Source organism: Pseudorca crassidens, chromosome 3 (assembly GCF_039906515.1).
Source record: "Pseudorca crassidens isolate mPseCra1 chromosome 3, mPseCra1.hap1, whole genome shotgun sequence".
Lineage (NCBI taxonomy): Eukaryota > Metazoa > Chordata > Mammalia > Artiodactyla > Delphinidae > Pseudorca > Pseudorca crassidens.
In genome coordinates this window covers 9,770,515-9,796,588 of record NC_090298.1, presented here as the reverse complement: position 1 = coordinate 9,796,588, position 26,074 = coordinate 9,770,515, and the positions used below count along the sequence as shown (strand labels likewise).

The 26,074-nt window shown below is 42.3% G+C and overlaps 1 protein-coding gene across 6 annotated transcripts in view; it reads left to right on the top strand.

The window, feature by feature from the left end:
• The window catches only part of CTNND2 (catenin delta 2), a 936,316-nt gene that overhangs the window by 804,615 nt on the left and 105,627 nt on the right, over window positions 1-26,074 (top strand). For 5 of the 6 annotated variants that reach the window (XM_067730378.1, XM_067730381.1, XM_067730380.1 and 2 more), the window contains 3 exons: window positions 11,274-11,447; window positions 24,734-24,808; window positions 25,851-26,001. In XM_067730378.1, the coding sequence (XP_067586479.1) occupies window positions 11,274-11,447; window positions 24,734-24,808; window positions 25,851-26,001 (400 nt within the window). The remainder of the gene's footprint in view (window positions 1-11,273; window positions 11,448-24,733; window positions 24,809-25,850; window positions 26,002-26,074) is intronic. The other variant, XM_067730382.1, reaches the window with a different exon arrangement.

The window sequence follows — 26,074 nt, the reverse complement described above, 5'->3', positions numbered from 1 at the left end:
ATGTGGCCAAGGTTCCTGCGATGGTGTCCGGGGATCAGTGGTGCTCAAACATGGATTAGAAGTAACAGGATACTGCTGGCTGATGGCCCGAGCAGACCTGGGCCTTCAAGACCTACTCTGTGTGAACTTGACTGTGTACAGAGAAACCCGCAGTGAAAAACAGAAGTAAAACAAGCAAGATCTTCTAGAGTTCAAAAATCTCTCTTCTGCTTGAATCACCTCTGAATTTTTTAGTTCACAGGGGTATTTATACATCCACATGGGTGAGGATGTAAACCTATCAGAATTCAAAGGTGATTCTGATCCAGCATTTTTATACGATCAACTTTCTCTCTCTCCTGATAATCTTTGTTTAGTGAGCTGGGGTCAATTTAAGAGAAGTATTATTACTCTTTTTCATCTCTTTTCTAGGTTGTTGATGCCAAATGCATAGATTGTGGGAAGTTTCACCTAAGATATCAGCATATCTTATCCACAAAAGCAGTAGTATTGGGCTTCCATGTAAAACCTGTAAAGCCCAACCCAGCCCAGCACAGCCCAGCCCAGCACAGCACAGCATAGCACAGCCCAGCACAGCACAGCCCAGCACAGTCCAGCCAGCCCAGCCCAGCCCAGCCCAGCCCAGCACAGCACAGCACAGCACAGCCAGCCCAGCCCAGCCCAGCATCCCGCAGGCCATCTCCTCACTTATGCTCACGCTGCTCCTCTGTCCAGCATTCCCCTTCCCTTCTTCCACTCCTTGGAGAATCATCCTTTAAAACCAAGTAAAACATCACTTTCACCCTTTCAAGAGTTCTCCCAAGTTAAAGTGAATCCTTCTCTCATCTGCAACTGCATGGTTTTATTTAAACTTCTCCTCCAATGCTCATCACATCATCAGTCACATACAGCTGTTGATCTCCTAGAGGGAGAATTTTCTGAGGGGCAAGACTGTGTGGGTCTTCTTTCCATCTTTGACATCTAGCCCAAGGCCCAGCACCAGCTGTGCTGAATGGCAGTCCAGCTGTGGTCCACTGGGCCTCTAGCTCTTGCTGTGGGGTTGTTGCCAGTCGGTGGTCCCAGCCTCATCCATTGTCTTCTTGGGACACTTGGCCTCCCACGGCTGCTGTGAGCCAGGAGCGCTGCATAGCCCTTCTCTTTCCGTTTGTGGTTCAGGCTGTTCCTCCGCTTCTCAGGGCAGTGCTGCATTTTATTACCTTCTGACTCTGCGATCACCAGCAAACCTAATGAACACTCTAGATCTTGCTAATCGTCTGAGAACTTGCAGTTCATGTCAACAAGTGTAGATGCGTGTATCTCAAAGCACCCCTGGAGAAGCAGTACTTTGATCACACCAGACTAAAAGATGCTTAGTTCTGAAGATGTCAGTGTGTGACATACATAAATGGGATTAGATGCCATGAAATCCCATCCCCTGAAAAGTGTCCTTGGAGTTTCAGGACTTTGGATTGGGGGCCGCCTCAAGAGACTCACGCATAGCCCACTGTGTCCCGTGGGTGCTGTTGGCCCAGAAGTGAGGCTCTGAGAATAAATAGCAATCAATGTCCCAAAGCACAAAAATGAATTTTATTGCTAGTTTGAATCAGTACATTGCAGATTTGAATTTTAAACTTACTTAAATTTTAAATAAGTTTCTCCTTGAGACAAAATATATATTAATTATAAGTAAAAATATTATATCTATAAAAATATTTAAATAACTTCAAAAAATGTTATAAATATTTATATTAATAAATACATGCACACGTAATATGTAAACAATATACGAGTAAAATAGCAATAAGCTACAAGAAGAAAATAATGCACACACCCCCATCATCTTCCCTTCTAGTGTGAGCCACAATAAAAATGTATACCTGGGCCTCTAATCCTCTCTGATCTCTTTCTCTCTGTATTTATGCATAGCTTTGTTTAACCTTTCAAAATACAATTATACGATATTGGTTGGAGTGTGAGTGAAGACACATCGTACCACATCAGACAGCCAAGTTCATAGCGACTTAGAGAAGACAAGTGTGTTTCCCGCTAATGTAAAAGTCGGCGCTGCTGGCGGCTCTGGTCTGCAGAATCTCCGGAGGCTCCTTAGATCTGTCATGCTCACCTCTTTAGGATGCTGCCCTCCTCCTCATGGTCCAAAGATGGCTCTGTATCCAGAGTCCAGGAGCAGAAATGGAGCCAAGAAGACAGAGGGGAGTACCCTTTCCTCTAGAACTGCCCCCGCTGAATGTCACACACATCACTGTTGCCTACACCCTCTCCGTCTGGATGGGACACATTAGCACCTGAGTTGCAGGGGTGACTGGGATGTGTAGTGTTTTTGTGGGGCAACCGTGACCCTAGGTGAACCTTGGGCATTCTCTTAACCAAAGGGAAAAGGGGTACAGTGGCATACTAAGGGGGTGCAGTAGGAGTTCTCTACCTCAGTAAGGAGGGATATTTTATCATTGAAATGGTTTAGAATTGTCTGCACAGGGTAATAAGAAAGACCGACTTTCATCCATTTTGCTGTTTGCAAATTCTCTGCAGACAGTGTAGCCCCCAATTACCTGCAGCCAGGTGACTGGCACACCACTGAAGGGAAGGACAGGTGTGGGCGCTGCACCCACCCTGCCTCGCTCTGCCGGCTGTTGTAGACACTTTATCACTTGGCTCTGCGTGACCTCTCTGCTTGCCAGTAAATAGTCATCTACACCAGAATATGGAAAGGCTACCAAGAATTCCATTGTAGGGGTCTGCCGTGTTGTATGAACCAGTCCCCGATGATCAGAAAATTAGGTTGCTCCCAAATTTTAACTAACGTAAACTGCAGTCAACATCCGTGTGGTTAAATCTCGCCTATATCCTTAATCACTTCTCAGGGATAAATTCTTAAGAGTAAAACATCTAGTTTTACGTTTACAGAGAATGCTTTTCAGGCTCTGGCGACATAGCCAAAATTTGTCTTAATCACTCTGGATGGCAGTGACAGACAGTGTGAGTACGTTTTGATTTGCTTTATTATCACCTGATGGATCTGCCCCTTTGTGACATGCTTGATGCTTTTAAGTCCTCGTTTCCTAATCTCACAGGTGGTTTTTCTTTCTTCCAGGCAGTTTCCGTTTCCTTATTGTTAACCATACTTTCTCGTTTGTGGCTTAATACCATTTCCTTTCTGACCATCTGCTGATTTCAGCTGCCGCTCATCCCTCACGGCTGGTAGCAGTGTAGTCTCGCTCTGCTGTCACCTCACCGTATGCCAGGAGCTTGGTGACTCAAGACATGCTATTTCATGTCCTCAAAGCAATAAGTTGCATGCGCCCACAAAGATCACGGCTGCACAGTTCTGTGCAGTGACTGTCCTTTGCCACTCCCTGTGAATGAGTGAGATGCTTCTCCTTCTTCTGCGCCTCTCATATAAAATTTATCCCATCACCTAGAAATGCTGCTTTTCCACTTTCAGTGGGTTTACAGACTTAACGCTCAATTTTTGGTGACTCATTAATTTGTGTTTACATTTTACCATTCGGTACTCCACACCATCAGTCAGTAGTCTGTGTCTTACAGACTAGACCTGGGTTTCTCAGCCTTGGCACTGTTGACATTTGGAGCCGGGTAATTCCCTGTGGTAGGTCTATCCTGGGCATTGTGGGATGTTTATCAGCGTCACTGGCTTCTACCCAGTAGACACCAATCAATAGCACCGCTTTCCCTCGTTGTGACAACCAAAACTGTCTCCAGACATTGCCAACTATCCCCTTGGGTGTTAAAATCACTCCAGTTGAAAACCACTGTATTAGACTGTCTTTGAGGGATGCATCACCAAAGATATAAACAAGCAAGACTACAGGACTACCTCAAGGAAGTTGGCGAGTCAGGGACAGAGTCCCTTGAAAAAGCAGGTAGTAGGGTGAGTCATAGCCCAGGTTTCCCTAGATGTGGATGAGAAGTTAGGAGCAGAGAGAATTCTAGGTGAGCATTACTAGTGTTCCAGTTGGTTCCATCAGGATGACTTGGGGAAGCGGCGAGCGAGCCCGGTGATGTAGACCAGCCTTGATAACACTCCTCTTTGGTCACAACACAGTGGCCGCCTTGTGCCAATGTCTGGAGCTCACAGCATCACCCGCCTCCCTCCTGCCTTCTCCTGAGGGGTGTGCACCCACACAGGCACGGAAGTGAGTCAGCAAGTCTGTCCCTGAATGTTTTTTGTTCTGAAGCCTTGTTTGGGAAACACCATAGCCAATCTCACCTTTAAGACAGGTTTCTAATCTCTCAAATGCAAAATTCCCTGTATCTTTTGCAAGGAGAGCCTGGAGACGTGTACCACATGAATACGAGTCACTGGCCGTCACCTCTGTCCTCTCTTTCCGTAGGTTCAGCCTCCCTGTAGTCGACGGCTTCTGAACAGTTCCCAGGGGAAGTCAGACGCCCGAGCTACCCTTGCCTTCCAAATTCCCAAGCGTCAACACAAAAATCATTTCTCTTTTGGCTTTTGACAGTTGCTTGGAGTTTTTTTTTCTTAATAACCATTACTTGCATTCCCTTGCCCTCCTCCTTTTCCTCCTTCCCTCCCCGCATTAGCTGAAAGTGATGATGAAACACGGTCAGGGCAAAAATCAATTAGTAACTGCTGTTCAAACCAAATCAAGCAACAGTGGCCAATGGTGGATGGACTGTGTTTAGGTTGTGGCTCTTCAAAGTATTTAGCACTGGCTGCAGCCTAATTTACCCAAACCCTGCATGAAGGAACATTCCCTGACAGTTTCCCATTTTAGAGCCATTTTCTCTTCCTGCATTCTGTGATGTGTAACTTCAGCTGGGAGGCAAGAGTGGGATTTTAAAATCAGACTGTTTTCCTGTCATTTCACATCCACTCCCTTTCCCTTGCAGTACCTCTGGCCCATTTATGTCACTGAAATCCCTTTAAAAGAAAAGTGAGCCTGCACACATGCTGACTGTCATTCTCTGTCGCTGGTAGAGAAATTTAGGCACTAGAGATGCATTCCGCTGGTGAAGAGGCCTTTTCTATTTGTGTTCCAAAGATACGGCAGCGAAAGCTCTTTTCTTTACATAGACTGGAATGGCTGTGACATATGCGACAGAAGGAGCTGTGTATTTTAGCAGCGCTCCTCCCAGAATGTAAATCCTTCTTCCATGTAGGCGAGAACGTCTTGTTAGCATCTCCGTGGTACCCAACCCGGCGCCTTGGAAGTAGAAACTGGGGTAGTTGTAAGCTCCTTCAGAGGGAGGAGCTGAAATTCCCTCATTAATTCTTCTCATTCAGTAGGGGCTTTTATGAATGTAATAATTAATCTCGTGAGCCACCGTCCCCTGAAGAATCCATTTACACAGTCTCTTTGTAAAGTGTACAGACATCTTTACTTTCTGGTTTTTGAACTTTCTGATTTTTTTTTTTTTTGACGGTACCATGCAGCATGTGGGATCTTAGTTCCCCGACCAGGGATCAAACCCACACCCCCTGCACTGAGATCGCACAGTCCACCGGACCTCCAGGGAGGTCCCTGAACTTTCTGATTTTTATCCCTAAGTCAGACCTCTCTTTTCATATAAGGAGCAAATGGCTTCCATGATTCCATCCTCAAACCAGCTAAGAGAGAAATCTTCAAAATAGAATTTAAGCCCTAAGGAGAAGTAAAAGTATTAAAAGCCAGTCTAAAGAAAGGCTTTTTTTAAAAAAAAAAAAAAAACACACACATTGAGCCCATTCCCACAGCTGTGTGATTTTCTTCCTAAGCAGGCATTCCTTACGGTCAGTGGCCAGTGTGTATCTCCTTCCCTGACCGTGACTACATCAAAAACCACTGTGTCCAGATTTCAGCAGACCCTTGGCTTCTAACATGGGAGTGTCTTAGTCTCCTCTTTTTTAAAAATGTTTGAGCACTACCTTCTCGGAGAGAGAATACATATTTTCAATTCTAACAATTTTGGATAGTGAATGATATAAACTGTTCGCTTATTTGTTTTATTGATATTAGTTTTACAGTCATACATTTAAAGCCAGTCCAGCAAAGTACTGATACATAAAAAGGAAGGAAATGATGCCATTTGCAGCAACATGGATGGACCTAGAGTTTGTCATACTGAGTGAAGTAAGTCAGAGAAAGACCAGTATCATATGATATCGCTTGTATGTGGAATCTTAAAAAATGATACAAATGAACTTATTTACAAAACAGAAATAGACTCACAGACATAGAAAACAAACTTATGGTTACCAAAGGGGGAAGGAGGAGAGGGATAAGTTAGGAGTATGGGATTGACAGATTCCAGCTATCAATACTACACGTAAAATAGATAAGGAATAAGGATTTACTATATAACACAGGGAACCATGTTCAGTATCTTGTAATAACCTATAATGGAAAATAGTCTGATAAATATACATATATATATAACTGAAAAACAAAAGTGCTGATGATATGTTAGTGAATGTGGTGCTACTTGGGATGACAAGTCAGTCTGTTGGTTTGTTCTGTGATCTACTGTCAACATAATCCTGCCTTACACACTCCTTCTTTGCTGCCATCCTGGCCCCAAAGGAGCTTCCAGGGCAGGACAGCCAGGGTGTAGCTGGAGGGTCCTTGTAACACTGACACCAAACTTTCTTAGTGCTTACTGTCACTACTGTCCTGCTCAGCTCGGGCTGCTGTAACAAAATGCCCTAGACCAGGTGGCTTACACAAACAGACATTTCTTTCTCACGGTTCTGGAGGCTGGAGGTCCAAGGGGCCAGCAGATTCGGTGTCTATTGAGAGCCTCTTTCCTGATTCACAGATGGCCATCTTCTTTCTGTGTCCTTACAGGGCAGAAAGAGAAAGCTCTGGTCCCTTCATCTCTTTATCAGGATACTAATCCCGTCATAGGGGCCCCACCCTCAAGACCTCATCTAAACCCAATTACCTCCCAAAGGCCTCGCCTTTAAATACCATCACATTAAGGGTTAGGCTTTAACATATGAATTTGGGTGAGACACCCAACATTGTTTTTTGTTTTTTTATTTATTTTTGGATGTGTTGGATGTTCGTTGCTGGTGTGGGCTCTCTCTAGTTGTGGCAAGCAGGGACCACTCTTCATTGCGGTGCGTGGGCTTCTAATTGTGGTGGCTTCTCTTGTTGCGGAGCATGGGCTCTAGGCGTGTGGGCTTCAGTAGTTGTGGCTCACGGGCTCTAGAGCGCAGGCTCAGTGGTGGGGTGCAGGGGCTTAGTTGCTCCGGGCATGTGGGATCTTCCCGGACCAGGGCTCGAACCTGTGTCTCCTGCATTGGCAGGTGGATTCCTAACCACTGTGCCACCAGGGAGGTCCCAATCCAAAGTATTATCTGTTGAAAAAATCTAAAATACTCTGGCATAACCCACTCAATCCTTAACTTCTTAAACTTGAAGTATATTCGTAAATTCTCAATTCCTATAAATAAGACAATGAATAAGAGGAGCTTTAATGCTAGAGATTATCAGGGTTTTTTCCTATTTAATAACATGAATGACCTGCATAAAGTATAATTTGAACATTTAAGTACTAACTTTAAGAATCAAGAATATGGGCTTCCCTGGTGGCGCAGTGGTTGAGAGTCCGCCTGCCAATGCAGGGGACACGGGTTCGTGCCCTGGTCTGGGAAGATGTGAGCCATGGCCGCTGAGCCTGCACATCCGGAGCCTGCACATCCGGAGCCTGTGCTCCGTAATGGGAGAGGCCACAGCAGTGAGAGGCCCGCGTACTGCAAAAAAAAAAAAAAGAACAGTTAGAACTTTTGCAAGTTTTATTCGTTAAAATATAACAGATAAAATTTTAAATGTGCTTAAAATTAAGGAACATTTATTTAACTCTCAAGCCTAAGGAGTAAAACTATGAGGAAGAAGGGATATTTTCACTCAACGTTTCCCCTGTGCTGGAAGAAAACTTTTTAAAACCACAAATGCCTTTCTCCTTTTTCTTTTGCTTTCCCTTTGTCTAATTTCTGTTTGATTTTTAAACTTAAACCTGATAAATGAAGACATATAAACACACACACACACTTCTGTGTGTGTGTGTGTGTGTGTGTGTGTGTGTGTGTGTGTTTATATGTCCCAACTTGGCAATAATGCAGCCAATATAATCAAAAAATACTCTGCTAGCATTGCCCCTGTTGGTTTCCTGGAAATACTTTGTTGGTTGTGCCTTGTCTCTATTACATAGAAAGTTCTCCCTCCTGACCTGAAAACATTTTGTTTCTTTATATATTATTTTCATATTTCAAGTTCTTAGAAAATTTTTGGTAATATGCCCTTAAGGTACAGTCAAAAACAAATATAGTTTGCATAAGGCTTATTTATAAATGTAAGTTCTGTGTTCTTTGGACTAAATAGCTGTGTGATGAGTGTTTTGACTGTGTTAAAGATTTAGCCACTGCTTGTCTTCAAGCCATGTGGCAGTTTTGAAGAAATCTTAGGATAAATTCATCTTGTATTTAAATTTATAAATGATGTGTTTCCATTTTTTTGATAAAAGAGTTGCATATCCCTTGATTTCTCGTGGATCCTCACTCTAGAAGAAGGTTGGCATTAAACGTTCTCACGTGCAGAACTGTTTCACAACTTCAGTCTGATCCTGATGTCACCATTGCCCTGTAGTCCTGTTGGTATTGATTGGCTAGGCGACATGACTTCAGGTGTGTCAGCACAACTTTTAAAGAAGACTTCCGGTCTTTTATAGGTGATGAAAATCTATTTTTTAATGGACAGTTGATAGATACTTCTTTCCCTATTAACTCAATAAAAGTTTGAATAAAGTACCCAGATGAAGGCAGGATACACTGACTGGCTTTGAAATAGTTCTTTATCTTCTGTGTCGATGTGCCAGGGTGTCATCAGCGTTCTGAAATAGCAGAGAATCCCCTTTGAACTTCTTTTGTTGCCGTCAAAGGCTATCCATATTCACATCAGTTTTCCTTTTATTCCCTTCAGATTCTCTCTGTAGCCACTAAGAAAGGATTGTAATAAAAGGTATTTAAGAGCTACATAGATCACGTGTCAGAACGGAAGAAAATTATCTAATGATTTAGCCATTTATCCTGTTTTATTTGCACAGAAGTTAGAAGAAAAGAACCAGATGAAACCCAGCAAATGATAACACAGCTTTTTTTTTTTTTGCTCTTTTTACAGTTTGTCTGTCACATGTTGTAATGAGAGTGCAAATAAAACTTCTCTATACCTCACGCTGTTATGTTGGCTCTTACATGAGAGGGAAATTCCATCCACGTTGAGCTCTAAATCTTTATATGAAATCTAAATCTTTATATGAAAATGATAGCTTAAAAGTATTAAGGAGATAACAAAATGAAATAATTTTGCATTTCCTGTTGCACTAGCTAGCCGAGAGATTCAATACCCCCAGCTGGTTTCCTATGAGAAGACAATATCACTCCTGTTTCATCATCAAAGTCACCACATCTACAAAAGGGCTGTTCTCTTAGCCTAGTGCTCTCTTTCTATCTGGTGCAGTGAGCCAGTCTCAAATAATGAAGCAGGAGCAATGTGACAAGTCTGGTTCACTTTCAATTTTGTTTTGTTATGTATTTAAAAGAGATGGACTGGTTTTATTGATAGGCTGTGTACAAGTGCAAAGTCCGCTTTGAAGGGTTTAGAAGTGGCTTTGGTTGAAAGAACAGGAAGATCCTTACATTGAGTGTCCTTGTTATAAAGTTGAGATAGAGTGACACTCTGAATGAAAATGACCTTTAATGGGATGGCTGTCACCCGTCGATGGGATGTCATTCATCTCTGAGCTTTAGCCTTGAACTGAGTTAAGCTGTATCATAATTGAGAAAAAGAAGGCATGAATTTTTAATTTTTCTTTTGGAAAATAAGTGATAGAATTCTTGAAATTGTTTGTGACTGTTAAACAACTTTTCATTATTTCTATCAACACTTCTATTTTTGTTGCGAGGATAGGACGTAAGCTATATTTTCTTCCAGGTAAATTTTCAGAAGTAGGGAACTTACACAGATTCTGAAATACAATTTTGTTTTCATAGGTATCCATACATATATATGGACACAGGTGCACATATATGTATGTACATAAAATATCTGTGAGAAAGCTTAGTATTGATATATATGTCTTTTAGATTATGTTTTAAGCAATCATTAATAAACACCAATAAGCAGTTAAATAACTTAATATTCCCACTCTGATACTATAAAGTAATTCTTTTGTTTTACTATGATTTTTCTCAAAAATGAATATGGGAGTATTTTTTCTACACTTATTACTTTATTTCTACCCTCATTAGACTCATTGCGTTTATTTTTAATGAAAGAAAAAGGCTATGTGTGATCAAAGATCAGAATCATTATTGGAACTTTTAATATTTTTTAATTATAAGGATAATAAAACAGAAAATTAGAAAGGTAGAAAAAAATGAAAGACACTTTATTAATAAATTTTTATTATCATTACATTTTTTTACTATGCATTTTATTTGGAATCAAACACAAACCCCCTACTACTTTGCATCCTGCTTTGTTTATTTAACTTTTATCATAAACATTTGTCCAAATTGCTACATGATCTTCATAGCTATCATTTTTAAGACTCTACCGATATGCCTTTGTGCATATAATCCATAATTTAAAATGTATATGTAATTAATTTTTAATTACATATTCTGTTATTTATTAGATTCAATTCAAAGCAAACATCAGAATTTCTATAAGACCAAATTTGCTTATAGCTCACGTCAACATATGTAATAAACCGTAACAATTTTCTCTCCTTTGTCCATTCTGTCATTTGTTTATTGCCCATAGATGCAATGACAGAATATGTATTTTACAAGTGATATAGGAATTTATCACAGTTAATACTTGTGTATAAGAAATGAAGGCATTTGATAGTTACTAACTACTATGCTATGCCTATAGTATGCTTACTGTAAGGTGCCTTGATGTTTAGCTTTCTTCCACCCTGACCGATTAAAATTAACCCATCTCTTCTCCTTCCTTCCTGTAGCAGTGTGCTAGAATTTTTCTCAGAGGGCTTAGCCATTCTACTGCCAGTTACATTCACTTATGTACATGCTCCGACCCCCTCCACCCTCCATCATAAGCTCTCGGTGGGTAGGAATGGCTCTCCCATTTTTGGTGGTCCTTGGACTGCTGATGTAGTATCCTACCTACAGTAGATGCTCACCAAATGTCATGACACCCTGCTTTTGTTTTTGTCTTTGATGTTTGCCGAAGGCAATACTGGGAAGTGTAAAGATGTTGAAGATGTTTACTCTCTCATTTCTCTTCCACCAGTGGGATGGAGTAGGACCTCTTCCAGACTGTGCAGAACCACCAAAAGGGATCCAGATGCTGTGGCACCCATCCATAGTCAAACCCTACCTCACACTGCTCTCTGAGTGCTCAAATGCAGACACGCTGGAAGGGGCGGCAGGCGCCCTGCAGAACTTGGCTGCAGGGAGCTGGAAGGTATGATGAGTTTGTTACAATAAGAAAGAAATCTGGAATGATGAGAAGGTCCTTAGGAAATATGAGAAGTCCAATTTTGAGAAGTGCAATTCTAATAAAGTTTCTAAGGATGTTAGAGAAAGACCAGTTCCATTGAACTGTTGGACTTAGAAAGGTATTTCTTTTAAAAATTCTTCTTAAGGGCTCAGGGGTCGTTGAAGAGCGCTACAAAATACAGAGGAATAGATGTAAGTATAGTCATTGAAGATGCTATGAATGCTTTCCGTTATATTTGTGTAGCTGAGCTACTTCATTTTCAGGGGCGACTGACATGTTGAGACTTTTCAAAGCACTGTCATTGACAGTTAAGGGAGCTGATACCCAAACATGTCATACGAAAACTGCTGTGAATCCTGAAATGTTGTAGCTGGTCCTGTCCCCAAAGGAAAAGAATCTCTTGCATTTTTAAATTACGGGATTACAGAGGAAAATAGTTATCTTTGGCAAAAGGTCACAGTAAAACAACTGTATGATTGGGAAAGAGATTAGGAGGGTCTTTTTCTCTGGGTCTTTACAAATACACACTGTTCCAGGTCGGTTCTCAGCAAAAATTTTTTGTGGGTAGAAACAGATTCACGATAGCAAAGAATTCCTGAGTTTGGTCACTAATAGTTACATGGGCTAACTTGCCTTATGCACAAAAGAGTGTAACCTCTTAGAAGAACTGAGGGCATGTAGGGAAAATATCAAGACCTCCACCTTCAATTACTCATTCATTTAATTATCAATGCCTGGGGGTTGGGATATCCATAAATCAATCTTTTCTTTACCATTCATTTTCTTCAAAACAATATTAATATAGACACATAGCTACAGATAACTCTCAGAAGCTCAGTACCATGGGTACCACAGGTATTGGCTTCAGTATCATGTAATAATACATTCCCTTCTTATTATACCTTCCAATACCTGACTCTTGTCACTTCTCTCTCTGCCATCTTCCTTTCCATGGCTACAGTGTCAGCTGCAGCATTTTCTTTCTTGGATGTGACCTCCCAGCTCTTGGGACCCAGCCCCTGATGATACTTCCCAGGAGCTGGCTACTTACTCATGCATGGCAGGCTCACTTCTTCGCTTGAGAGTCTTAGGAATGAACATAATTATCCCTTTCCCTCCCTGCCCATAAGGCATCACTAATGCTGTACCTTAAGAATTCAGTTTGGGATGAACTTGAGGTGAACTTGTCTCTTGCTTTCAACAAGAGAAAAGCTTCAAATGTAGAGTCTCACCAAGAAGAATGACAGAGTATAGCCTTGCATAAGTAGGAAAGAGATAGTAATGGAAGTCACTTCCTTGAAGTTGCCCTTAGCATTAACTTCCCTCTAAAGTTAGGAGGCTTCAACTCAGATCACAATTCAAACCTAGGCTCTAACTTTTCTAAGCTTTGTGGTCCTGGGAAAATTAAAGCACCTCAGTGTTTCTCAGATGCATCGTCTTTAAGCAGAGGAGATCATGGCGGCTTCACCCCACATCATGCAGATCAGTCTCAACACTAGATGCAAAGATGCAGGATGTCATAAGCTAAGGGTTTGTCACTGTATATACCCAAGAGCACTAAGTTGCTGCAAGTCCCCACCCAGCTCCCTGGCTTTGGAAGATGGACTAGAAGGGGATGGGAAGAGAAGCTCTGGCTTCCAGGCCTGAGTCTGACCTGAAATGCAAAGCCATCTAGATAGTGGCAAATCAAGTTTGCCATCTCTTGATTTTTTTTTTAATGAATTATTGCTTTACTTGAGAAACACTTAGGTTTTTATAAGAACAAGTTAAAAATGGAGAAATGTCTTTGAGCTCTAGAGGATTTTGAATGTAAGGCTTCCACCTTTGCTTTAAAAGTTAAACTCTATGTTCCATGTGCTGAAAAAGTTAACTGGAAACATGGAAAATTTATAAAGATACAAATAAAACTTCTGGAGTTGAAAACAACATCTGGAATGAAAAATACATGGAATGGAATCAACAGCAGATTAGACATTGCAGAAGAAAAGATTAGTGAACTGAAAGATAGCAACTGGAAACTATACAAAATGAAACACAGAGGAAAAAGAAAAAAAAAATTGACAGTTCATCAGTGAGCTTCAAGTGGCCTGATGTGTAAATGGAGAACCAAACAAAACAAGAGAGAAAGGAGGAAGAGAACAGAAAAAACTATTTGAAGAATTAATGTTGGACACTTTCCAAATTTACTGAAAACTGCAAGCTCACACATCTAAGCAACTCAAGAAACTCTAAGAGAAACATGAAAAGTTATCCCAAGTTACATTATAATCAAGTTGCTCGAAATCAGTAGTAAAGAGATAATCTTAAAAGCAGCCAGAGAAAAAAGACATGTTACATACCAAGACTGTACCACATCTCAACACCACATTCAAGGATCAGTGTCACCAATCATTCATTTATTCATGTGAGTCCTTGTTGAGTTACTAAGAATGTCCTCTAGAAGACAATCTGGTCTATAAGGCTTCTAAGGGCAGAAACCCATTCCATTTATTTCTTTGTACCCCACTGCTCCCCCCTATGCTTGGCTGAGCAATAATGCTCAGACACAAGCTTTTAACTGAACTCGTGTCTATGTCCAGATGTCTTTCTTGTGGATAACAGTCTTTTATATTTATAAACATCTATCAGTCACTAAGCAGTTAATAGCACATATTGTGGCCAGGCCATCTTCAAATGGTCACACTTTATGATTCTTTATTTGGTCCTTTGATTCAGATGGGAACATGTAGTCAGTACAGTCTAAAATTGATAGAAAGGAGGAGTTTGGGGAGAACTATTTTCATTCCAGTTTCCAGATTCATCAGTGCTTTTCAGGATGCAGATTTTGATATCATTGCCCAGTTCCACAATTCCTGCTGCAGTATTGGACTTGCTGTTTAAATTGGTAATTAAAGACACAGGCTCTGTATCTCAAGGTAGCCAGGTCAGCTGGGAAAGCTGCTGAGATATGTCTGGGTCTTTAGGTGTTTAGAGTAATAAAACAATAAATTTATAGTTTATACTATTTTATACTAATTTATTTTATACTGATTTATACTATTTTGATATTCAAAAATTCTCTCCTACTTTGGGTTATATAATGAGAATTATGGAAGAAGTCTGATAAAAATTCTCAGTATTTTCTAACAATAACATCTTGCTGACTGTTTTCAGTGCATAACCCTGAACATTAGTTCGCAGTTATCCCCAGTATGACATTTATCCCCACATATCCAGATGCACTGATTTGGTAAATTTTTCGATTACTAATAGAGACCACTGAGAAAGAGGCAGAATGGTCTGGAACAGCTGAAATCAACATCACAAAAGCTGTTCTGTACTTTAGACAAAGTTCAACAACTATGACTCTCAGATTTCCCAGCCCTCATCAGATTTCAAGCAACAAATTAAAAAATACAAGGAGTTACTCTTGTAAGCAGGCACACAGATCTGCCTTAAGAAGGTAGAGTAGACACCCTGACAGCAAAGTGAAAAGATAGAAGAGTTAGAAGAAGTAAATACAAAGATGCAAGAAAGAAAAAAATGTCAGAGGCCATTCAAGGTTTCAGCTGTTTCATTTATTCTAATTGTGGATGGTCATAATGCTGACCCTCCGTTATCAGAAAATGTTTAATTATTACTTTAGATTATTATTACTAATTATTACTAAAGTTACTTTAGTAACTTTAGAAGACAGAAAGCATTTTAAAGACTTTTATCCCAATGGTTAAGGTAGAATTTTGAGTCTACCTCAAAGGTAGACATAAGGATGTCAACCTTACTTATAGGAAACACTGGCTTTCCTGATAACTCTAGACAAATGGAATAGTCCTCAGGCAGGGCAAAGGGCCGTTAGGACATATTTGTGCATAGTTATAAATATACATACTTATATAAGAATTCTTTTATCAAAATACAAATACACAAGTATGCATAAAGGTCAATCATGTTATCATCATCTTTTGTATAATTTATTAATGTACCATATTAAATGGCAAGGGAATATGTGGGAAGGGAAGATAGATAATCTATAGGAATGATTTGAGAAGATTGTCATTAAGCCAAACACTGATAAATAGTTACAGATCTTTAGAGATCGAGAATAAATTGTACCAAAACCAAACAAAGAAACCCTTACTTTAAAAAAGCTTGATTTAAGTAAAAAAGAAAACAAAAACTGAGCAATTAAAAGATTGACTGAAGACACAGAAACAGCATCACATTTCATGCAGACAGCATTACCATCTAAAAGCTAGGGTTCTAAGAATGTGTTTTTATAGCAACTGTTGGAATTTAGTGGCGTTTTTTTAAGTGTCCTTAACGTTTATGGCCCAAACAAAAGCAGAAATGTGAAGGTAAAACACCAGAATTTTGCATGGAGAGAGCTTTTTATAGACCTCATCATCTGAAACAATAACTTCTCTTTATGGGACGATCGTGCACACTCTTTTTCAGTGACAAATTGACTAGCAAGCTAGATCTTCATAATGGCCCAAATACTTTTTAAACTTTAAAACACTCATTACTTGGTTTACAAGCATCAGAAAAACATAATGGCAGAAGCAAAGTGAAGTGATTTTATTAGCTAACATGGACTTCGGTTACGTTTTTCTCATTTACAGTAAAACGATTTTGTTTGTCACAGAATATTAAAATAGCTGGCTATAGTAGTTTGAGGAGTTCCAAAATGTGAATTGATGCTCTTTCAACTCCCATTTATGGGTTATTTTTATTGTAACTGAACTCTCTGAAAACTCAGGATTAGAACTGTAGAAATACATGTGTACTTGCTATTAAGTCAAACATTTTAGATATCTTTGTATGGTCAGTTTTCTCCCTAAAATGTGACTATTCTCAGAGAGTCTATTAGTTGCCCGTTTATGTTTAAAGTAAGATGGAATAAAGAGATACTTGGATATTAATCTGTTAATATTTAATGAAGTAACATGATAGGAATGTAGATTTACTGAGAAGGAAACAGAATCTCTGGCCATGTGGCACATATGAATAAAAAATAAGAGAAATGGGAAATTTGAGACTTGTTCCTAAGGACAGGGGCAATGCTTTGAAGGCATTGAATTTAGTTTAGCTTAGCAATTAGTGTATCATTAAAAGTGAACTAGGGCAGATGAGTGGAGTGCAAGAAATAAAAGTAAAAATCGTGGTTTAACATCTAAGACAAAGGTCTTTGTCCTACTTAACAGTGTGATGTAAAGCATAAGGTTTAAATGCAAAGAAACAGGGTGGTGAAAGATCATGATGAAAATGGGACATGAAGCATCATGCCTAATGGGTTAGCAATGGGGCCAAAATAAACACAGAGGTTATCTGAGGACTCAGCCCAATCAGCAGGCTCCTAGAGACAACACATTGAGTTGGACCTGATGCCCAGCCTGAGGCAGAATGAGGATGGGCCCAACCTCAGAAGGAGATAGAGAGGAGCCAGGGTCACCACCAGGTCATTGGTTCTAATCACACAATATTTAGTGGTTTCTTCTAAGACCCCAGTAAGTAGTACTGATGCCGAGGGCTGCACCTGTATTAGAAATGCCACATGCATCCAAACTGACTAGAGAGTAAGCCCATTTTTGGATAGTTTGGCTCTACTTTCATCATTGTCATTGAATAGCAAAGTGCTAAGTTACAGAATTACATTCAGAAACTGTAGAAACAGCTAAAGCTGAGGGATTTCCACTTCCACCCAAGAGGCCAAGATGGAGCACCAAGTTCCGTTAAGTAGTAATAATAACAACAACAATAGCAACAAGCCAGAGAAATATATGAAACAATGGTTGTTAAAACACTAAGCATTAGTCAATGAAGAAACTGATCTCTGAGAAACAGGAAATAAACAAGGTGAGCCCTGTGATTGTCCCAGCTCACTGTCTTGAGAGAGTTTCCAGACCACAGCACAAAGATTAGGAACCCAGGAGGAGCTCAGCAGACTCTCTGAGCTAAGGAGATGGAACTGAGTATCTAGGGAGACCAAGGTGACTAGAGCTCATAGGACAGAGCACCAAAGAGGAGAAAGCCACTCATAGAAAGAACCCTAGAAATATGTAGAGGATCTCCCTCAAATATTCAGCAGAGATCTGCCAGTGCATGCATGTGAGAGAAATACCCAAGGCTGAAGAAACAACCTTCTGAAATGATTAGACAGAATGAAACTTGGCACTTACACAGGAATGGGCATAATGTGCATTTCCAAGTGCCAGATAGGAAAACCTCATAATTCATGGATCACTGGGAAGAATACTCTCAGGTCTTGCCTCAGTATTGAGGTATAATTAGCCCTGGACTAAATATGCTCTAGTCTTTCCTATCAAATCTTAAAAGTAAGACCCAGAAGAATCAATAGTTTCCAAGTAAATTAACTGCATCCTTGAATAAAGTTTAAAAATACCTATAGGAGTAAAAAATATCCAGCACCCATTGCATTAAAATTAATAATGTCTGGCATCCAATTGAAAATAACCCTACAAGCAAATAAACAGGAAAATGTGATTCGTAATGAGGAGAAAAATCCACCATTCAAAACCAATTCAGAGCCAACAAAGATGTTAAAAATAGCAGGCAAGCAGTTACTGTAACTCTACTACATGTGTTCAAAGAGTTCATTAGAGTCATGGAAAATATATAAAAGGCCCAAATAAAATGTCTAGAGTTGAAAATAAACTGTCTGAAATGAAAAAAAAAAAAACACATGGAATGGGATTAACAGCAGGTTAGACATTGCTGAAGAAAGATTAATGAGTTTAAAGATGGCAGTGGAAACTATACAAGGCGAAATGCAGAGAGATTATAAAAAAACCCTACAGATCATCAGTGAGCCTCAAGTGGCCTAATATATGTGCCATTAGAATTTCCAGAGGAGAGGAGAGAGAAAGGAGAAAGAAAACAGAAAAAAATATTTGAAGAAATAATGGTTGAAAATCTTCCAAATTTAATGAAAACCACAAACTCACATATCCAAGCAGCTCAAGGAACCCCAAGCCCAAGAAACATGATGAAACTATACCAAGGTGCTTCATAAACAAATGGCTCAAAATCAGTAATAAAGAGAAAATCTTAAAAGCAGCCAGAGGGGCTTCCCTGGTGGCGCAGTGGTTGAGAGTCCGCCTGCCGATGCAGGGGAGACGGGTTCGTGCCCCGGTCCGGGAAGATCCCACATGCCGCAGAGCGGCTGGGCCCGTGAGCCATGGCCGCTGAGCCTGCGCGTCCGGAGGCTGTGCTCCGCAATGGGAGAGGCCACAGCAGTGAGAGGCCTGCGTACCGCAAAAAAAAAAAAGAAAAAAGCAGCCAGAGGACAAAAGACATGTTCCATACAAAAATAAGGATGACAGCTGATTTTTCACCAGCAATAATATTAGTGAGAAGACAGTGAGGCAGCATCTTTAAAGTTGATTTTGGTTTGGTATCTAGCAGGTACAACCTGTCTCTATAGGAAATTCCCAGGATTCCTAGAGCAGCTGTAAAACTGTAAAAGAAATCCTTTCTGAGCCCAGTTTAAGACATGGGCTACCCTGGAAGCCGGCATGTTTAATTACCTGAGCAGTGGGGACACAGAGGAATTCTAATGTAGAAACTTCATTTTAACTGTCCCAGCATGATCAGAGCTGTGGTGGCCCAGGACATGCCACTCAGTATTGTGTTCTTCCGGCACTGAGGGCAAGCAAATATTCATAAGCCCTGCATCAAAAGTTCTGTTCCCACACGCAGAATTGAGGGATGAGTCTGGCTTTAGGAGAGACTCCCAAAGAAATATACGATCTCTTCAAACCCTGATTACACTTTTGTGGAAGGGGTTGGAACTTGCTGATCCTAGCTAATTGCCGTGGCTTTGATCCCTTTTATCTAGTGCCTTTCAGTGGAGAATGCTGTTCTTAAGTAATACACACGTGGTACTAGAAATCAACCTGATATTTTCTTTCACCAGTTAAACATTTTTACTCTCCAGCTGTGAGCCAGAAATTAGAAGACAGCTGACATAAAGAGATGAATGTGACTTTGTAACTTCCCTCAGGTACCGATAATAAACAGGTAAACAAAAAGCCCAGAAAAAAACATGATAGATGCTATAATAGGAGTATATACACAAGGGTGTATACATACATATATATACACACACACGCACATATATATATACGCACACACATATACACACACACACACACACACACAAGGCAAAAGGGTGTCCCAGGGGTCATTTTTACAAGGAAGAGGTCAGGGATGAGGAACCCCACTTCCAACATCACTAGTTAAAACCTAGGGCTAGGAGTCAATGATTACAGTTCATTTTAACACACTAGCACATCTCATTAGTTAGAGAAATTCTAGCTGCTGTAACAAAGAGACCCCCATATAGGCAAGATCTCAAATGAGATAGGAGGTAGAAGCTATTTTCTCTGGTGTAACAGGTAAGGGAAGGTGCGTGAGGAGGGATGCTCCCCTCCATGAATTATTTCACCCAGGCTGACAGCTGTTCTGCCATCGTCAAGGTGTGGTAAAGATGTGATCTTCCAAGGCTACTCTTAGGGTCATCATCCGCTAGCGAGAAGCAGAAAAAGAGCGCAGATCCACAACCAGGAATGTTCTCTTTCGAAAGTCACCTGGAGCCCTCGTTTTGCCTGATGCAAAAAGAAAAAAAGAAAAAAAAGTCACATAATCTAGACACTTCTAGCAAACTCAATCAAATTCAGCTATTTCCCAGTCCCTCAAGGTTTAACACTTGGCCACATTTATGCTTGTCTTCCTTCATCTTCTCCTGCCCCCCTGTGGTTGCTGCTAAGCTTGGGGGTCTTACAGGCATTCGTATCCCTGTGGGGGATGGAGATTGGGTATTCATTTCCGTCTGGAATCATTTCTCTCCTATGCTGCCTCTTGCCCAGGACAAGCCTCCTTGTCCTATTGATTTCCCAGCTGGGACAGGGCAATTGGAGATTGGACCGTCTCTGGTCCAAGGTGCTCTTCTGGCCCACACCTGCCTTCCTCACTGTTCAGCTTCCTTGAGATGCAGGCACAGTCCATGCCTGCCATTCTGATGCATCCCAACCTCCTGGCCAACTAACCCTTCTGCAGCCCTGGATCCTTAGCCTTTTTTCCTGGCTAACTTACACAGCCCACCCACTCAAGACCACAGAAACACTCAGGGGCTACCCCGTGCCACACTGGGGCCACAGGAATCCTCTTCTGCCCAGCAAGTTCTGTTGCCATTCCTACTGTGCGACCCCTGCTCCGTGATGGTTCATGGCGGGACTTCCTGAGTCTTGTGCAACCAGCACTGAGGTCCAGGAAGGGCAGCAGAGCTTCTGTCGACTCTCTGCTCTTCTGTCTCCCAAGGGCTTTTATCACCAGCCTCTCACACACTGAGGAGGACCTGTCCAGGGGCACTTCAGGTGGCAGCCCCCAAAGATACTTTTACATCTCTCGCTTCCTCCCCAACCTGGATCCTTTCTCTCCCCTGGGAAGCTCTGTGTGGGATCTGAGGAGGGGTCATAATATTTCCTGTCTATTCTCATTCCCTTTCAAGTCTATCCCATCTTTCACCTGCATCTGTGCTTTCTACCCTTAAACACTGTTTGCTGCTTTGTTATCTGTCCCATCCTGACATCACCTCATTGGACCAAATCATGGTGGAGCCTCTCTCCAGGAAGAGCCATGGGCAAGGAGGAGAAGAAACAGCATTTATTAGTTCAAATTGTTGTCCCATCACATGCAAATAGAAGACATCCTTTCCTGACACAAGGCCTTTCTCATTGTCGTTCCAATTATACATGACTTCTTTTCTCAGATTTGCTAAATCCTGGCAGGTAGTTCTCAAGAACAGATTGAAACGTCCAGTAGCTCCATTGACAGTACTAGAAGGCTCTTTAACTCGAGAGTTTAGAGGAGTGCCAGATGGGTTATTGGAAGACTAAAATAATAACATGAATTGTTATGCCAAAGTGAATTGGTGAATTTGTAAGGGATCAGATCAACTATAAGTGCAGATTGTCTAACTTATCCTGTGTTTCTGAGAAGCATATGAGAGTGGTGGTCGATCACACCAACTCTGGGGCACTGCTCCCTGGGTTCAAGACCTGGCTGAGCATCTACAACGTGTGACCTTTTCTCATCTGTCTAATGTGAATAACAGTAGTGCCCACTGCATAGGGTTGAGATGAGCACTAAATGAGTTAGTGCAGGTCTAAGTGTTAGGTGTGTCGTAGCTGAGATCATTTTGAGGGATCATAACTTTCTGGAGGTCCTCATTGGGAAAGCATCTCACCCAGGAACAATTTGGGTCCTGTTTCTGTGCTGTTTTCTCCTGGACCAGAGCTTCCTCCTCCTCCTCCCCCTCCCCTCTTCTCCTCCTCCCCACCTCTTCTCCTCCTCCCCCCTCCCCTCTTCTCCTCCTCCCCCTCCCCTCTTCTCCTCCTCCCCCCTCCCCTCTTCTCCTCCTCCCCCCTCCCCTCTTCTCCTCCTCTCCCCTCCCCTCTTCTCCTCCTCCCCCCTCCCCTCTTCTCCTCTTCCCCCCTCCCCTCTTCTCCTCCTCCCCCTCCCCTCTTCTCCTCCTCCCCCTCCCCTCTTCTCCTCCTCCCCCCTCCCCTCTTCTCCTCCTCCCCCCTCCCCTCTTCTCCTCCTCCCCCCTCCCCTCTTCTCCTCCTCCCCCCTCCCCTCTTCCCCTCCTCCCCCCTTCTCCTCCTCCCCCTCCCCTCTTCTCCTCCTCTCCCCTCCCCTCTTCTCCTCCTCCCCCTTTTCCTCCTCCCCCCTCCCCTCTTCTCCTCCTCCCCCCTCCCCTCTTCTCCTCCTCCCCCCTCCCCTCTTCTCCTCCTCCCCCCTCCCCTCTTCTCCTCCTCTCCCCTCCCCTCTTTTCCTCATCCCCCCTCCCCTCTTCTCCTCCTCCCCCTTCTCCTCCTCCCCCCTCCCCTCTTCTCCTCCTCCCCCCTCCCCTCATCTCCTCCTCCCCCTCCCCCTCCCCTCTTCTCCTCCACCCCCCTCCCCTCTTCTCCTCCTCCCCCCTTCTCCTCCTCCCCCTCCCCTCTTCTCCTCCTCCCCCCTCCCCTCATCTCCTCCTCCCCCTCCCCCTCCCCTCTTCTCCTCCACCCCCCTCCCCTCTTCTCCTCCTCCCCCCTTCTCCTCCTCCCCCTCCCCTCTTCTCCTCCTCCCCCCTCCCCTCTTCTCCTCCTCCCCCCCTCTTCTCCTCCTCCTCCTCCTCCATCTCTTCCTTCTCATCCTCCCCCTCCTCTTCCTTCTCCTCCTTTTGAATCACCAAGGATCCTCTCTTCAGCTCATGGACCATTCTTCTTAAAGCCATCCTAGTCTACCGGCTTTGTCCCTTCCCTCCTCACTGGTGGGCTTAGTGCATGACGCTCTCTTTCTGTTTGCAAAAAGTCAAGTTCTGTCCAAAGATTTCCACCTCAACCACAATGAGTTAAGGTACACTTATCTCTCTTGTTCATCTATTTTCATGCCAGTGATACTTCTTTTGTTTCAATTAAAAAGCTCTTGGCAACTCATACACGCCGCTGACCCCAGGGGCTGCAGTGCTGTCCAAGGTAACTCACTTCTCTTTTGGAAAAACTCTGTATGAGCCTCGCACTTCTGTGTTGAGTGCACTTGGGAAATATTCCTCATCTCCCCGGTACTGTATCATGTCTTTCTCTCTTTCCACTTCCGTGCTGTCTTTACTCCTTCTTGTTGGGGTACACATAGGTTCACATGTGGGTTACACATGACCTACTCCAAGACTGCTCATGTGCTGCTTAAAAAGCATCACTATCCTTGCATGTTAAGCAAACTTTGGAAACTTGCATCATCTTTTGAATGAAATGTAAATAATTCATTCTGAACTGTCATATACTGAGCTAATACTGGGGATTTTCCATATACACACAAACACACACACAACTAAAAGTTTCAAAATAAAGGTTGTTTTCTGTATATTGATAACATAAGATCAAACCCATTGTCTGATTTTCCCTTTTCACTTAGAACCTATCACTGTTGACCATTTTCTCATACCAAAAAGATGTATCTACAACTCATACACATTTTTGGCCATGCATAGCCATTTTTGGTTACTCTCAAATCAGTCTTCAGCAAAGCTGAAGGACTCTCATTATTTTCCAAACACCAAATCATCTTTCCATCCAACATGAAGGGATATAATAGCTAGACTTCTAAGGAGGAAAAAGTTAAGCTATAGCCTACCTTTCTTGGTTCATTTCAGATATAGTCAGGTTCTCCCCTCTCAATGTTTGGGAGGATGGAAGGGAGGGGAAGGCAGTTTCTGGGAGACTGAGCCCAGAGGTATAGGCAAGAGAGAATGAGATAATGGCAGAGGAGAGAGTATTGTCAGCATCACAGAGCAGATAGAGGAAGAAGACTGGGGGCCAAAGGCACAGGTGACACCTGTGGGCAGGTTGTTTAAAATCTTTGTGTCTAGATTTTCTCATCTATAAAACAAGAACAGTAATGTCACTCTCCCAGGAGTTTGGGGGATTAGAAGAGATCACTAATGCACAAGCCAGCATCTGGGGTCTGGGAAGAGGTGGCTCTGGGAAAGAGGTCATCTTTGGGCCCATGCTTCAGCCTGCCCGAGTTGCCAAAACATCCCGTCTGGTCTCTCAAAAGGCCCAGAATATCTCCCCAGTGTTCAAATATATTGTTGATGTTTACCTTACAGTATGGAAATGTTGGCACCGCCCCCCCGCTCTGATTTCCATTTTCTTCCATTATTTTCTTTTCCATTAGCTTCCCCCCTTAGTCTTAAGGAAGAACCCAACAATGAATGGGCTGCAGAAGCCCAGGTGTCTAGTCTTTTCTGGGCCCTGGAGACCAAAAGGTTCACAAGCAGGGGAGGAAGTAGATGAAAATCACGTCTCATCGTATGTCAAATTGCAAATGACCTTTCCTGCGGACATGACGGAGGTTTTGAACCGTCTTCGTGAAACGCCTTCCCTTGGAAGGGAAATCCCATCCTCACAGCCAGATTTCAATAAGAAGCTGCCAAACCTGAAGCTTTTTCCATGTCTAAGACTTTCTGACCATCCATTTCTTTGCTCCCTGAGGTTGGGTCTATGAAACAGTTAATTGCAATCAAGAGATGCTCTCATGAGTTCCATGAGCGTCCCCACCCCCTCAGGCTTCATAGAGCTTGAGGCACAGAGTAGGGGCAGGAGAAAAGCACTCGGTCTGAGTTGATGGTGATAAGAAACTATGTGAATGTGACTTCTCTAACGTAGGACGGGATGAAGTTGTGTGTTTTTTTAATCTCATATTTCATGCAGGGCTGGGCTGAGGATGTGGCAGGCATGGCATATGCCCTACGTTCACTGCCAGAGGGGGCTCCCTGCCTGCCACAGGTGAGAGCCAGCTCTGGGGTGCCTGCCCCAAAGGGGAAAGGGGGTGGAGGGACCTGGTGGGGAGGGGTGGGAGTTTTGTCCACCTTTGCTGGTCCCCAGGAGGACTCTGCCACAGAATCCAGAACCTCATGTTATGAATTTAATTCTCTTAGATCATAACTGAAATTGCAACAGAGTAAACCCTTATATTGGTTGATTTTTATGGTGCATGCTCTTCTCTGGAACACTGTCCAGGAGTATAAAGTGTGCATATGCAAATGTCTGGAAAACCTGAGCCTACCTGTATTCCGTTAAATGAATCTGAATACTTTATGGTCCTGATACTGCAAGTACATTTCTATAAAGAGCCTTAGGTGTGTTCCACTAAGGCCAACGACTGCCAACCCAAAACAAATTGTATGCTTACTTTATAAATTAGACATTGAATTATGGCCCTAGGTATAATATTATATATTGCGATTTTTTTAATTTTACAATTTTTACCCTCCATCTTCGATGTCATATTTACCTCTCCTCACCCCTACCATTTTCTAACTTACTTCCTCCTAATTATTCAGCCAACAACTTAATTGACAGTACTTTCTGTAACTTATCTCTCTGCCCCACCTCCAAATTCAAGTCTCCTTTTTAAAAAGTCACCTGTACTCTACCTTTTATCGTTTTCTACTCTTCCCAGGATTTTTTTTTTTTATTCCTCTTAATGTCAATAGCCAGCCCTTCCTGTCCCAGACCTCCATATCTTAAAGTACCAAGTATAGACACCACACAAATGGCTTCCTAACTCAGGGGCTGAGAAAGCTGGCACCGGCGAAATGAAGAGTGGTTAACTGATTAAAGCTGAAACCTTTATCCTATGTTGGAGGCAAAAATAAAGTTAAAATGTTTAAATACATGTCTAACACACTCAACCCATTCCACAATGAGATCTTGATCATCCAACCTTTTTGGCACCTGTAGACGGCAGTGTGAAAACCCACACGTGCTGTTTGCTTGTAGGGGTTCCACCCCAGCTCCTAATGTCTTTGCTTCCCCTCATTTGCAGTGGTCGGTATATATCCGAGCTGCTGTCCGGAAAGAGAAAGGCCTGCCCATCCTTGTGGAGCTGCTGCGGATAGACAATGACCGAGTGGTGTGTGCAGTGGCCACGGCACTCCGGAACATGGCCTTGGACGTCAGGAATAAGGAGCTCATTGGTATGTTCCCTCCGATTTACAGTGTCTGCATTTTTTTTAAATTGAAGTACAGTGTACTTCCCGTGGTTAAATC